The 14,040-nt window shown below is 34.0% G+C and overlaps 1 protein-coding gene and 1 long non-coding RNA gene across 2 annotated transcripts; both read left to right on the top strand.

Annotated features, from left to right (window-relative positions):
• LOC115991667 lies at positions 1-7,168 on the top strand. The gene is made up of 9 exons (XM_031115499.1): positions 1-398; positions 2,483-2,692; positions 2,865-2,967; positions 3,288-3,367; positions 3,448-3,525; positions 4,000-4,091; positions 5,967-6,078; positions 6,515-6,640; positions 6,724-7,168. Exons 1-9 carry the CDS (start codon positions 159-161, stop codon positions 6,835-6,837), a joined length of 1,155 nt encoding a protein of 384 aa, XP_030971359.1. The 5' UTR covers positions 1-158; the 3' UTR covers positions 6,838-7,168.
• Positions 7,169-11,147: 3,979 nt separating this feature from the next.
• Positions 11,148-12,114, top strand: LOC115992908. Its single transcript, XR_004092718.1, has 2 exons — positions 11,148-11,796; positions 11,887-12,114. It is a non-coding gene; the product is annotated as an uncharacterized LOC115992908 (long non-coding RNA).
• Positions 12,115-14,040: the final 1,926 nt, after the last annotated feature.

Genomic DNA, 14,040 nt, shown 5'->3' on the forward strand with positions numbered 1-14,040 from the left:
CAAAAGAGTTACAGAACCCCACAAACTCAACTTTGCCTCCGCATCCCAAACCCTCGTATAAAAAAAAACTGCTTTCTTTTCTGATCTCTAGATTCTCCACAACTTTACTCTTACTCTCTCTCTCTCTCTCTCTCTCTCTCTCTCTCTCTCATATTCTCATGGAAGCCCTTGCAAGCTCTGTGTTCACCCCCAAGTTCCCAGAGACATGTAGTTCATCCTCTTCGATCAGAGCTCCAAATAAGCGAATTGGGTCTCTCAAAATCTCTGAAACTCCTCACTTTCCTGGCCTTCGTGCTCTTGCTCTCGCACGTGAGGTTCCAGGTGGTGATGGTGAAGAGGCCGGGCCTTTGAATAATGGGTTCGGCTTAGTTTCTGAAGAAAGCTTTTCTTTTTCTCAGGTAATTCATATCATTGCCCTGTGTGTATGGCTTGTTTGTGTTTAAAGTTCTGAACTTTGGGTTTTCCCATTTGCTGATTTTGTGTTTGGGTGCTGTGAATGTTACTGTTTTCATAGGTGTTTGGATGTTTGGTTAAATATGTATGGACAATGCGCATTGCTGAGTTATTAGTTAGTCATTGAACTTTTATGAAATTCTGCAAAGTTATGAAATTTATAGCAACTTGGTGGTGGATTAAGAATTGTTTGATTTCCATTATTGAGTTTGAAAATTTAAGGTAAAAAATGAAAGAAGATTTGGACCCCTCTTTCTGAATGTCTAATGGATGTGAAAATTTATGGAAATTAAGGCTACAGTAGAAGATTTCATCTGTTTTGGACCTAAGGTATTGCGAGTGAAGAGATACAAACATAAGTAAAATTTGAAATTTGTGAGTACAACTTAAAAAATATCGAGATTTCTCTGTCATTGTGTATCAGACCAGGCCATATAACCTGTCAGAATGTATTGCTCATAGTGATCTGTTTTCAGCCAGTTGCTAATATGTATCAGCTAATACTCTGTGATATATAGTTGTTGTATGGTTAGCATTCTGGAAAGGGTAAACTTAGGTATAGTTCCTTAGGTTCCCCAATTTCAACCATGTGATTGCATTGACCACTGAACCATATGTTTGAATTTAATTTTCCTCAGAAGAGAGAACACTATTTTTGTTGCATTGGTGAATATAATCATGTGTTTGAATTCAATTGGGGAACCTAAAGAACGACACCTAAGGAATTGTACCTAAGTTTTGCTTTTGCCCGTCTAGAAATACCTTTCTGAGTTTGAGTTCTAATAAAGCCTTAGTGTTATCAGGTTGGCCATGATCATTTTTAAGTTGTACACTTGTGCAGTTTGGCATTGGTTGAAAGTTAAATTTTTGGGTAAATTGGTAAGGGTGCCAATTTATGATCGATTGGTTTGGAGATCCTTGGATCTGGCATATGCCCTTTTAGATATTAAACCAAGTGATATCATGGCATATGATACTTATTTCAACTTCATTGTCATTCATCTAATTTCAAAATGTGAGTTGAGCTTCCTATATATATTGACTATTTTCACTTCTTTTTTAATTTTGATGTAGACAAGGCAAGTTGCTTTATTGATGATTTGCATTTTGTGTTTGTCTATTATCATTTTTGTTTAATTTTAGTGTGGAAAAGAAAGGCAAGTTGCTGTATTGACTGTTTTATGTTGCTATTTGGCTATACTGCATATGAAAGCTTAAATTTGAAATTTGGGAATTATGGGTGGTAGCATGAATTCTTGTCTTTCTTTATCCAAATTGCAACTGGGGCCACCTAGTGTCCACGTAGTTTATGACTACAAGGCAGTTGTTTGGAGCATAAATTTATGAAATATTATGAAAATGTTGTAATTTATGAGCTTAGTTGTGATGTTGGTGCATTCCATATCTCTCAATAAAAGTTATTATTTATCAAAAAAGAAATATTAAGGAAATGTCTTTGATGCTAGACTGTAATCAATACCTTTTGTGTTTGTAATTTTAATATTTTTGAAATTTTTCATTTTATGCTAAAAAGAGGTCCTCCGACTAGCAGCCGAGTACTTATCCCTTAACACGGGACCTCAGAAGGCTCTTTGCACTGGTAGAGGATCTGATAGAAACAATGGCATCTCAGACAACCAGAGCTGTTGTCCTTACATTAGGGACCTCATAAAGCTCTTGGCTCGCGATGGTGCCTACACGCTACCCACACACCCCTCTAATTACTTATCAAAAAAAAAAAAAAATCAAAAATATGAATTTTACTTTTCAAAGACTAGAGAAGAAACATGTTTTAAAACAGGATGTTGATTTAGGCAATGTGGGAAGCTTGGGGGTTTCATTAGTGGCATATTTACAATTTTCTATTTTTCCAAAGAAAGGGTAAAGGATTTTGAAGGATGTCTCTACACATAGCCTATAGTTCTGCTATGTTCCTTCTTGATATATGAAGCATCTAATTTACCATAATATTGACAATGAATGGATATCATATTGGCTTAGCTGTAATGGCCTTCTTTGTGTTGTGAAGGATAATTTAAATCACAATCAAAGTTGTGAGAACGATGCAGATGAGGGACAAAAAGTGGACATGCCTCTTATAGCCCCAGGTGGAAGTGTAGCTGGAGGTGGAACCAGAGCTGGGCTATTTCGAACACCAATTTCTGGTGGAGTGCAGAGTGCAACCTCAGCTCATGGTTTACCTCGACCAGCCTTAGCAGTTCGCAATCTGATGGAGCAGGTAAATATTTGCTATTATTTTGTTCTAAGATATTATTCACTCTTGTAAGTTGTTTCTTTCTTACCCTTTCCTGGTGTCATCTTTGGATTGCATATAGTAGTGGCTTACCCATCTTAATTTTTGTCATTGTGTTGTTTGTCAACTTCTGAAGCATCTTGCTTTGTAATTTAAGGCCAGATTTGCTCATTTGTGCACTGTGATGTCTCGGATGCACCACCGACGAGAAGGGTATCCATTTGGTTCTTTGGTAGATTTTGCACCTGATTCAATGGGGCGTAAGTCATTGAATTTTTTGTAGTTAGTTGAATGATCCAGTCTCTTATTCCTCTGTAAAATTTAGCTTGTGGTTTGCATATATTGTTGAACCTTTTATTTCCTACCAATGCCTTACTGGGAAGTATGTCACACCCTAACTGTGTTCTTGTCCGTCATAAACAGTAAACTTAATGGTTCAGACTTCACACTGTTTAGTGGGCCTTTTTTGTATTAAGAATATGGCCCTCTGGTTGGGCTGTTGATAGTTATTTGTTTATTTATGAAGATCATTCATGTGTGATTTTGTTGATTTGTCTTTTGTGGCACATTGTATTTACAGATCCAATATTTTCATTTTCACCATTAGCCATCCACACAAGGAATTTGTTATTTGACCCAAGATGCACGCTTGTTGTGCAGGTTAGTTATTTGATCTTTTCTCTCATTTATTGTATTTGGGAAAGTTTCTGTTCTCCATTTTTGACAGTTAAGTTTCATAGATACCTGGATGGAGTGGCTTGTCAAATGCAAGGGTAACGATTTTTGGTGATGTCTATCCACTTTCAGAGAATGAACAGGTGAGTTTGCAATTGATATGTTAGGAAGGTCATATTGTGGTATGCCTGAAAAAAGTTGGAAGTTCTTGTTTTTCTTCTTCTTCCGTAAGAATGCTTTGGAAAACAAAGCATGGGTGATGGGACCCATTATAAGCTGGCATATGACATTATCTTAGAAAATAGTTGAAATTTGCTGTTTCTTTTTACTTAAATTAATAATTTTGTTTGATAATATTTTACAAATCAGTTATTTTTTGGTTACCATCTCTGGGCAATACCCTTTTTTTGTGTGACTCATTGCATAGATAGTCCCATCCCATAAATATGGGAATGAATAATTGTAAGTTTGGAGGACCAGATATCCTAAAAGTAAAATTTGCAAGGTGTTATGGTAAGTTTGGAGCAGCTACTGCTGTTCTCAAATTTCTTTCATTCCCCTCACCCCCTAGAATGATAGAAAATGCTGTTTTAACACTGGAACAATTGTGTTGCTAGGAATGGGCTCATAAGCAATACATAGCAAAGCATCAACAAGGGCCTTCTCAACAGTGGGGGAACTTTTACTATTTTAGGATGCAGAACATAAGGTTTGTCATCAGTTTCTTGTGACTTATTGATATTTTCACTTTATGCTTATTCTATAACAAATGTTACACATGATTATTTGAGTTTGATTTATGATATAATTTGTAGCTTTTTTATACTCAAACTACCACATTGGGATGGGGGGTTATTTTCATGGAGGAGGAGCCTCTGAAAGCTTTCTATGATAGGTGCTTGCAAGGACTATTCTTTTAGGCTCTTCGGGCGTGGACAATAGGTAGATTATGAACATCAGTTCTCAGTGCCTTCTTAACCTGAATCTTATAGGAAGATGAAACTTAATCAGAAAGATATTATACAATTGAGAAGAATCATCAACTTCCCTTGAATCCCACATCCACCTGGCCATCTTCAAATCTATGACCATGGAACTATCAAAGCACCACCTCCCAAAAGCCCAACAGATCCCAAACCCAAACCTAATCTTCTCTGTATCACACCTTAAATACCCGACTCATCACTGACACCTCTTATGGCCTGGGATTTCAGAATCCAGAACCTGCCCCCATTCCATGATCTAATATTCCCACAACCTCAAGTTGAACACCCTATCAATCCCATAAAACCTGCCAACTAAACTAAATCACCATCAAGTTGTCTGCAGTGCTGCACCCATTGGGAGCCCCAAAGCACATTGAAAGCCAAACCTGCTGCCATTGAGCACCCCAACACAAAAAGCCTTCTCATTGCCTGCTGAACATCGCAACATCTAAGAACCCTAAATTGGACACTGCCATCTTTCTGTTTTCTTTTCTTAACATACCTCACCCCTCACCCACCACCTCCTCAAACCCAACCAATCATCTATATTACCATGATCAAGCTCCACCCAAGCTGCCACCAACACCCTTTTCACAGCCCCATCATTTAGAGGGGCTTGTGTAGAAATTCTGTTGTAAAAGTATAACCATGGGGATGGAGCCATGGTGTTGAACCCATGACTCAAACCATTTGAAAGGAGGATTGATTCTAATTGATTGGGGTTTGTGCAGGTGTTGTAAACATTCGTTGTGGCAGAGTGAGAAGTGGGAGGAGTGCTTGGTCAACAGCTAAGCCTGTGACCTATAAATTGCCAAAAAACACATTCTCACCATCTGCCATCTGTCAGGACCCAAGTCACCCAAATCCTAACTCAAGGTTCTTGAACACACACACACACACACACACACACACACACAGAGCACCCCTTTGAGGTTGAATTTTGAGTCCCTTTAAACTCTTAACATTGAAACTTTTCCCTTTTCTAGGTTGTTTTTTCATGTACGTGTGCTATTAGAGAGCTTAGTTAACAAAGATGGATGGAGGAGATGAATTTAAACTTTTTTAGAAGTTCAGGGTTTTTAATTGAAACAATTAGAAGTTTTGGGTTTAATTCTTACCAACCAGAAAATCTGGGAGGAATGACATTATTTCCCCAGAATATTAAGAGGTAGTTATAATCAAGATACAACTCTTGAGTAAAAACAGCTTAATATGATTAATGGAACTATGTATTAGGCATTGCCATTTATCTTTGAAATAATAAGATGTTAACATACTGATGCAATAACATTTCTCCAATGACATTGGCATTTTCTTTTTCTGCATCTTGATTAAACGAAGAAAAGCATGCCTTATGAAACACTTCATCTATTTTTTGTTAATGTGTGTTAACCATTAATTCTTGCATCTGTTATGTTATCTACTTTTATGAATTCTAAGCTGCAGTAAATTGGCTGGCATATCCAATGACTTTTTCTCCCAACCTCATTGCACTTCATTGTAATAATTTTGTCTGGGAATTCCAATTGAACTAGTAGCAGCAAATGCATGACAGCACGAGCATGATAAACTTATAAAAATTTGTTCCTTGGTGCCAGTGACATATATTTCATTGGAGGTTTTGGAACTGTTGCCTGGGTTGATGTAAAGGAATATGAGATACTTCAGCCTGATAAGATAGCAGTTGATGGAGGCGAGCAAAACCTGAAGGTAAAATTATGGAATTCTTTGAAATCCACCCAAAAAGGGCAGAGTTGGGGGGAATAGGGGGGGGAGAAGAGGATGATGAGTGTTCTTTAGTCTCTTGGCATATATTATATTCTTATTTTATTGTCAGTATGATCATTGTTAGTGTTGAATTGTCTTGCATGTCACCATTATATAGAGATTATTTTTCTTCAACAGTGAAGTGTTCTGTTATTTTTAATATACCCGAGAAAGATCAAAGGTCCTTTTCAGCACGCTCTGTTTTTCCTGTCTGTTATGTTTATGTCCTTCTGTAGTAACCATCAACTTGTGTGGCATCTTCAATCAGATAATTGGGTTTAGCTTGTAGATTTTGCTTGATGCTTTATTAATAAATGCAATTTTATGTGTTTTACTTTGTATTATTTGGCACTTGATTGGTAACTTTTTGCTCCTTTAGGAGCTGAATGCAATATTTTCAAAGCCCCTGAAAGAGCTTTTGTCCGCTGAATCTGAGGTAGATGATGCTGCTCTTATATCAATAGACAGCAAGGGAACTGATATCCGGGTCCGGCAAGGTGCACAGGTACCCCTTTCTAGCAACAACCTTTCCTAGAGTTTCCTTTGAAGAAGGGCATACAAATCAATCTTTTTTAATTTATTTTGCAGTTCAACATACAAAGAATATCATTTGAAGAAGGGCATGCAGTTGAAACATTAGAGGAAGCCAAGGCTGCTCTTTGGAAACTAATAAACAAAGGCCGAGTATGCAATTTTCAGTAGAAGTTGATTTGCATATGGGGTATCCAAGTTCTTCCTTCTGAGACAACAAGCTCAATCAAGATGATCAATAAGGAGTCTCACATCTGAGAATAATCATTTTCTTTCTTCTTCGTTTTGACTTACCATCTGGCTTTGTAAAACTTGCAGGCCTTGTGATTTTGGGCAACGTGGACAATTATATACAAGTGTATGCATAGGATTTTTGGTAAATAGATTTTTAGTTCCTCATTTAGGTCAAGTTTGGCCATGCCTGAAGCATTTGTAAGAAAATAACTGAAAACTCAATAGAAAACTAACGTGGAAAAACAAGGAATTTCTAGCTTGCCTGAAATTTTGGCGTTCTTAATAACAATTTCTTGATATGTTTATGTACATTGTCAATGTGTTAAATCGTAACTTTGCTTGAAATCTCTTGGCTGAATGGCATGGGATGTGAAACAGGCAGAAGAGTTTCTTCCTCTAGGATATATTGCTAAGATGTTGGGGTCGAATCCCGGAGGTTTACCCACCACTACAAGAGGGTATTTCATGCATCATCTCTCACAGCGTGTGAGAAGAGTTCACGGTTTTTTTTTTTTTTTTTTCTGAGGGGAAATGCATGTTAGCTAATACATGATACATTTATTGTATCAAAATGGTAAGTTTCATGTTAGGCCAAAAGCTGTTGGCTCTCCTAGTTACAAATAGGTTGTCTTTATTTTTATCTTCACTAGTCGCAGATCCATGCAATGCTTGGGAATATATAATTATTTTGTAGTTGTGATATAATGTATAATTTGTTCTCCTAAATTTGTTGAAGATAGTTTGCTCTCCCTAAAAATTTAAAAAAAAAAAATTCTAAAACTATTGTCCATCTCTCCATCTCTACAAATATATAATTCTATTACTTTTGGTTTTATTTAATTGATATTTATCCATTTTGTGGGTGGTTCATATTCTTCTAAATTATATTATAGTGCGTTACGTTTTCCAATTTTTTTTCTTTAAAAACTAAACTTTTTAAGTTTCAAATATATATTTCAAATTTCTCTTTCTCTTAAAGGATATTATCATGATAATCAGAATTTATCACAAAATACACTTGATATTACTCAAATATCCAATAGACATATTCAAAAACATAGCCAAGATTGTTTTAATATAAATTCAAATTCTCACTTTCAAAATGACTAAATATTAACTCCAAAAAAAAAAAAAAATCAAAACTATAAGAGGGAGAGAGATGACTTGTGATAGAGAACTCAATTCAATTCATTGGTCTTCTTTATATTTTATCCAAATTCACTTTCTTTAGATAGCGAAGCATACATCTTCTTGGCATTTCTCACATCCAATTGGTCTTCATGGATTTTGAGGTTTTGTCCAAACTTGGATAATCTTTCTACCTAACATTTTTTTGGTTGTTTATTGCTACCTTATCTAGTTTTTTACATGTCCTTTAATTTGATTTTCTTTCCATTGAATCAAATTCTGCAATTTTACAAAGTCTTCCAACAAAGGCATCCCATAATAATATCTAAATTTGTTACAATACAAATCCAAAAAAAAGAGTAGCATATCTTGTACTAAGTTATGCATCTATGTTCATGTCACAACTAATATGCACATACAACAAAACCAATTTATGCTACTCATATACAAAGAGAATACTTTATCCATAATAGTGAATACATCACACAAATGCACATAAGAGGTATCCATTAGTGGAAAAAACTCATCCATCTACAATTTACTGGAAAAGTGAATATACCTTTCTATTTGAGACACCACTTCTAAACATTGGTTAACGACCACATAAACTACAATAGTCAAAACTCACTGCAATTCTTTTACTATATTCTTCACCATGGCGTTGAGATTTTTTTGGTTGGTTTATGGGAACTAATGTTGTTGACACTTGAGATCTTCAATGGCATATCACCAACAAAATTAATCAAAAAAACCTAAAGAATATGGGGGAAAAAAATCTCAGTTTGTTTTTTGGAATTCTAATAGGGTGGCAATTGAACAGTTTTCATAGCTGCTTGATTAGGGAGAAGGAGAGTCATAGAGTTGAAGGGGTTTTAAATTATTATCAGATTGAGTTTGATGGAATAATAAATGGAAAGTTGAAAAGTTAAGAAATGTTAATTGAGAGCGAGAGAGAGATGGTGGTTAAATAGAAAATGGTAATAGATTTGGCTTGATGGAGTAATAAATGGAAAGTTGAAAAATAGTAACAATAATTGAGAGAGAGAGAGAGAGAGAGAGAGAGGGAGATGAATTATTGATGTTCACGAATTAGGTTTGATGGAGTGTTTATATATATATATATATATATATTTTTTTTTTTTATTATTTTTTATGTGATGGAGTGATAATTGGGAAAATATTAATTAGAAAAAAGAAGGAAAAGAAAAAAAAAAGCATAGTTGGTTAGTAAGTTTACCTAATATCTAAATTATATAGCTTGGTTTACACTGACAGTACACTCCAACACAAAGAGCTACTTTTTAGATGTCATGTTTTACTTCCCATATATCAATATATTTTTGTCATGATCACGGTTGAATGATCATGATAGAAATATTGTAACAAAGCCTCTCATAGTTCCAATAATAAAAAGCCTCCCATCAAAATTTAAGCTCTAAAGGTTTTGCACTAAGTTGGATGCTCCAAAATGGTCCAGAATAACATAAACTCCTGCCATTGAACATTTAGTTAGTTGTTCTTTTATATCACCTAATAAATCATTGCAAAAGGAATAATGAAAAACATTAATCTCTATAAAATTTAAAATAGGATGCCCCAATATGATCCAAAATAATATCATCCCCTGCCATTAAACATTTAGTTAGTTGTTATTTTGTTTATCACCTAATAATCATTGCAAAAAGAATAATGAAAAACATCAATCGCTACAAACATTGAGGAAAACTAAGGTTTTAATATTAATGAAAATACATTTTCCACTTGTTTATTCCTTTACCCTTTTAACAAAGTCCTTTGCCTTGTAATTGATGCACAAATTAGCCCCCAAATCCTTGCAAACAGCTAATTTTTCATCACTCCAATCTAAAACTATATGAATACTTGGAAACCAAACTTATGCTTTAGAAGAAAAGTGATATTGGACCTACAATAACAAACACTTGCTCCATAATATTTAGCTATCAAAATTGCAAATGTACCAATACCACTTGAGCCCCCATGAACCTAAAATTTTAATATTCATCAGTTTTGCATTTGAGACACCATGTTGCAACAGACAAAAAAGACAAAAATTATCATTTTAAGCTTGTATCGTGCATAAATTATCAAATCATTTGTAAATTGAACCAAAAATTAATATTCATTAGTTTTGCATTGGAGACACCATGTTGCAACAGACAAAAAAAGATAGAAATGATCATTTTAAGCTTGTATCATGCATAAATTATCAAACCATTTGTAAATTGAACCAAAAATTACATTAAATAATCATAAAGGCTCAGAAATTAACAAAAAAAAAAAAAATACCAAAAAATTGAGAGAGAGAGAGAGAGAGAGAGAGAGAACATTTTTTGTGAAAGAAAACTATGCATAGAATGGAAGAGAAAATAACAAATTTATAATAAGAGAATGAGAATAAGAAGAGACAAGATAAAGTGAAAGAGTAAGAGCAAAATTAAGGTAGAGGGTAGTGAGGAGATGAAAAGGTAAAAGAGGAAGAAAGGTTTGATAAAGTGTAAATATTAAAAAAATGAGTGAATGAGAAATGTTAAAAAAAAAATTATAGAAAAATAAGAAATAAAAAAGATAATAACGTGAACACTAATGTGGCTCAACTGGAGCGTAGCAACAATAAATGCTACGCTTCAGTTTTTAGATATATAAAGATATAGATTTGAGGAGATATATCATGTATTGCCTGCATATATCTTGTCTCACACATCAGGTGAGTACCACACATCAGTAGGGTCCACCAGTTGTGAGAGAAAGGCTACGTGCCGAAACATGGTATAATTTTCCTAATTTATGAGCATGTAAATAGCTATATGTTTTTTACACTGACATCTAGCACTAGCATCTCACCTCTCACATTCTCATGATAGAGCATCCTATAAATACAACGTAGTTAATGCAATGGGGGAAACGGTAGTAATTAGAGTTATAACTAATAGTCTAAAATGAGACAAGCCCCACATAACTAATAACCCTCTCCGCAAGAAGCATAAAATCTGAATCAATATTCTTAAATGCGAGATGAGAGAGGTCCACAAAGTAAAGAAATATTTTTTATATAGTCTAAGTACTAAACTGACTGCACAAGGGTGCTTGTGGGAGCGGCTCACCTCCGGTTTTTATTTCTCCTGTTTCCTCCCGTTTTTAAACAGATGAATGACATCTGGCATACCAACCATCCAAAGGTTAAAAAAAAGCCCACGTCTCTCTCAATTTGTGCGTTGCTTTCCCTTTTCTTTTTCTATCTCTTTCTACAGCTACCCATCCTTCTAATGGAGCTTTCTGGGCTATCACACACCTCAATTTCCCTTCTCTCATTTTCCCTTTCTCTTTCTCTTGTTTCTCTCTCTCTCTCAAAAATCTTTGTTCAGATTTTTTATTTATGCTCCGTTGAAGATTTAAAGATTGAAGGGGTTTTCAAAATTCACAAATCTCTCAATTCCTCAAGTTGAACATCATTTTAAAACTAGAGAAATAAACACAACAAGAAGAGTGAAAATCATTCGATTTTCACCATCTGAAAAGCAAAAAAAGAAAAGAAAAAACACATGCACATCTGAAAATTTTCAACGATGATAGATACCGACAGAAAGGGGAATACGAAATCTGAAAAATTTTGTGGGTAAGCTTTTAATGAAAAGCATCTGAGATTTGAAACCTCAATGACGAAAAAGCTCACTGATTTCGAACTTGATTTGAAAATCGAAAATGGAAAACAATTGATTTTCTTGCAAGCACACGATAGGGTCATCAATGGTGAGATTTAACTCTTCACAGATGGTTTGGGACTTTAGTTTAAATAATATGGTCGGATTTGGGCTTTCCATTTATGCTCTACATTTTCAGTTTGGCGTTGTGATGCTGCATAGTTGCAGAGTGGTGTGGTGATGCTGCACAATTGCATAGTGAGAGGAGAGCCAGAGAGAAAAGGAAGAGGCAGGTAAGTCACTGTTGTATTTTTCCAAGTTGGCTTCTTTTTTTTAATCGTTGGATCAGTTTGCTTCCAGGTGTCATTCATCTATCTAAAAACGGGAGGAAACAGGGGAAATAAAAACTGGAGGTGAGCCGCTCCCGGGTGCTTGTAACATCAATTTGTAGCAAAGGGTGACATCGAATGCAAAGAATCCCAATCCTGGATGAACAAAAAGGAAAAAGCATGAGATTTTGTAAGAAAAATAGAAACATCTATTTCTTTTTGTATCAAAATATAATCCTCCCATCTTAAAGAAAGAAATGGTTTCATAAAAGATATTTTCATTACTAAGAGTCTTGTAGCACAACTGTCATTTTCCTGTAATTTCAAAGAAAATATTTAGATTCAAATTTCTTCACTCTCAACTATCAAATTATAGCAACAAAAAATTTGCATTTTTGTAAATTAAAAAAAAAAAAAAAACAAACAAACAAACAAAACCCATATTTCTCTTTTTACTTTTATTTCTCTACACTTTTCTCAGGCAACAAAGTGGTATCATCCCACTGGTAGTTTTTACATAAGTTGTTTTCTTTTTCCGAATATTTGGAAACCAAACTTATGCTTTAGAAGAAAAGTGATATTGGACTTGCAATAACAAACACTTGCTCTATAGTATTTAACTATCCAAATTGCAAATGTACCAATACCGCTTAAGCCCCCATGAACCTAAAATTTTAATATTCATAAGTTTTGCATTGGAAACACCATGTTACAACAGACAAAAAAAGATAGAAATTAGCATTTTAAGCTTGTATTGTGCATAAATTATCAAACCATTTGTAAATTGAACCAAAAATTACATTAAATAATCATAAAGGCTCAGAAATTAACAAAAGAAATAAAAATCTACCAAAAAATTGAGAGAGAGAACCTTTTTTGTGAAAGGAAACAATGCATAGAATGGAAGAGAAAATGACAAATTTATAATAAGAGAATGAGAATAAGAAAAGACAAAATAAATGAACCTAAAATTTTAATATTCATCAGTTTTGCATTGGAGACACCATGTTGCAATAGACAAAAAAGATAGAAATTATCATTTTAAGCTTGTATCGTGCATAAATTATCAAACCATTTGTAAATTGAACCAAAAATTACATTAAATAATCATAAAGGCTTAGAAATTAACAAAAAAAAAAAATCTACCAAAAAATTGAGAGAGAGACAGAGAGAGAGAGAGAGATCTTTTTTTGTGAAAGGAAACTATGTATAGAATGGAAAAGAAAATAACAAATTTAAAATAAGAGAATGAGAATAAGAAAAGACAAAATAAATGAACTTAAAATTTTAATATTCATCAGTTTTACATTGGAGACACCATGTTGCAATAGAAAAAAGAAGAAGATAGAAATTATCATTTTAAGCTTGTATCCTGCATAAATTATCAAACCATTTGTAAATTGAACAAAAAATTACATTAAATAATCATAAAGGCTCAAAAATTAACAAAAAAAAAAATCTACCAAAAAATTGAGAGAGAGAGAGAGAACCTTTTTTGTGAAAGGAAACTATGCATAGAATGGAAGAGAAAATGACAAATTTATAATAAGAAAATAAGAATAAGAAGAGACAAGATAAAGGAAGATAAAGTGAAAGAGTAAGAGTAAAATTAAGGTAGATGGTAGTGGGGAGGTGAAAAGATAAGAGAGGAAGAAATGTTTGATAAAGTGTAAATATTAAAAAAATGAGTGAATGAGAAATGTTAAAAAAAGTTATAGAAAAATAAAAAATAAAAAAGATAATAACGTGAATGCTAATGTGGCTCAACTAGAGCATAGCAACAATAAATGCTACGATTCAATTTATATATATATAGAGAGAGAGAGAGAGAGATATAAATTTGAGGAAATATATCATGTATCGCCTGCATATATCTTGTCTCACACGTCAGGCGAGTACCACACATCAGTAGGGTCCACCTGTTGTGAGAGAAAGACTACGTGCCGAAGCATGGTATAATTTTTCTAATTTATGAGCATGTAAATAGCTATATGTTTTTTAGACCAACATCTAGCACTAGCATC

This window comes from Quercus lobata, chromosome 5 (assembly GCF_001633185.2).
Source record: "Quercus lobata isolate SW786 chromosome 5, ValleyOak3.0 Primary Assembly, whole genome shotgun sequence".
Taxonomy (NCBI): Eukaryota; Viridiplantae; Streptophyta; class Magnoliopsida; order Fagales; family Fagaceae; genus Quercus; species Quercus lobata.

Excerpts from the sequence above, each read along its gene's own strand:
- LOC115991667 (XM_031115499.1), top strand. The coding sequence starts at position 159 with ATGGAAGCCCTTGCAAGCTCTGTGTTCACCCCCAAGTTCCCAGAGACA. Across the intron at positions 2,693-2,864 it reads TTCGCAATCTGATGGAGCAG|GCCAGATTTGCTCATTTGTG; the intron begins GTAAATATTTGC and ends TTGTAATTTAAG. Across the intron at positions 2,968-3,287 it reads TGCACCTGATTCAATGGGGC|ATCCAATATTTTCATTTTCA; the intron begins GTAAGTCATTGA and ends TTGTATTTACAG.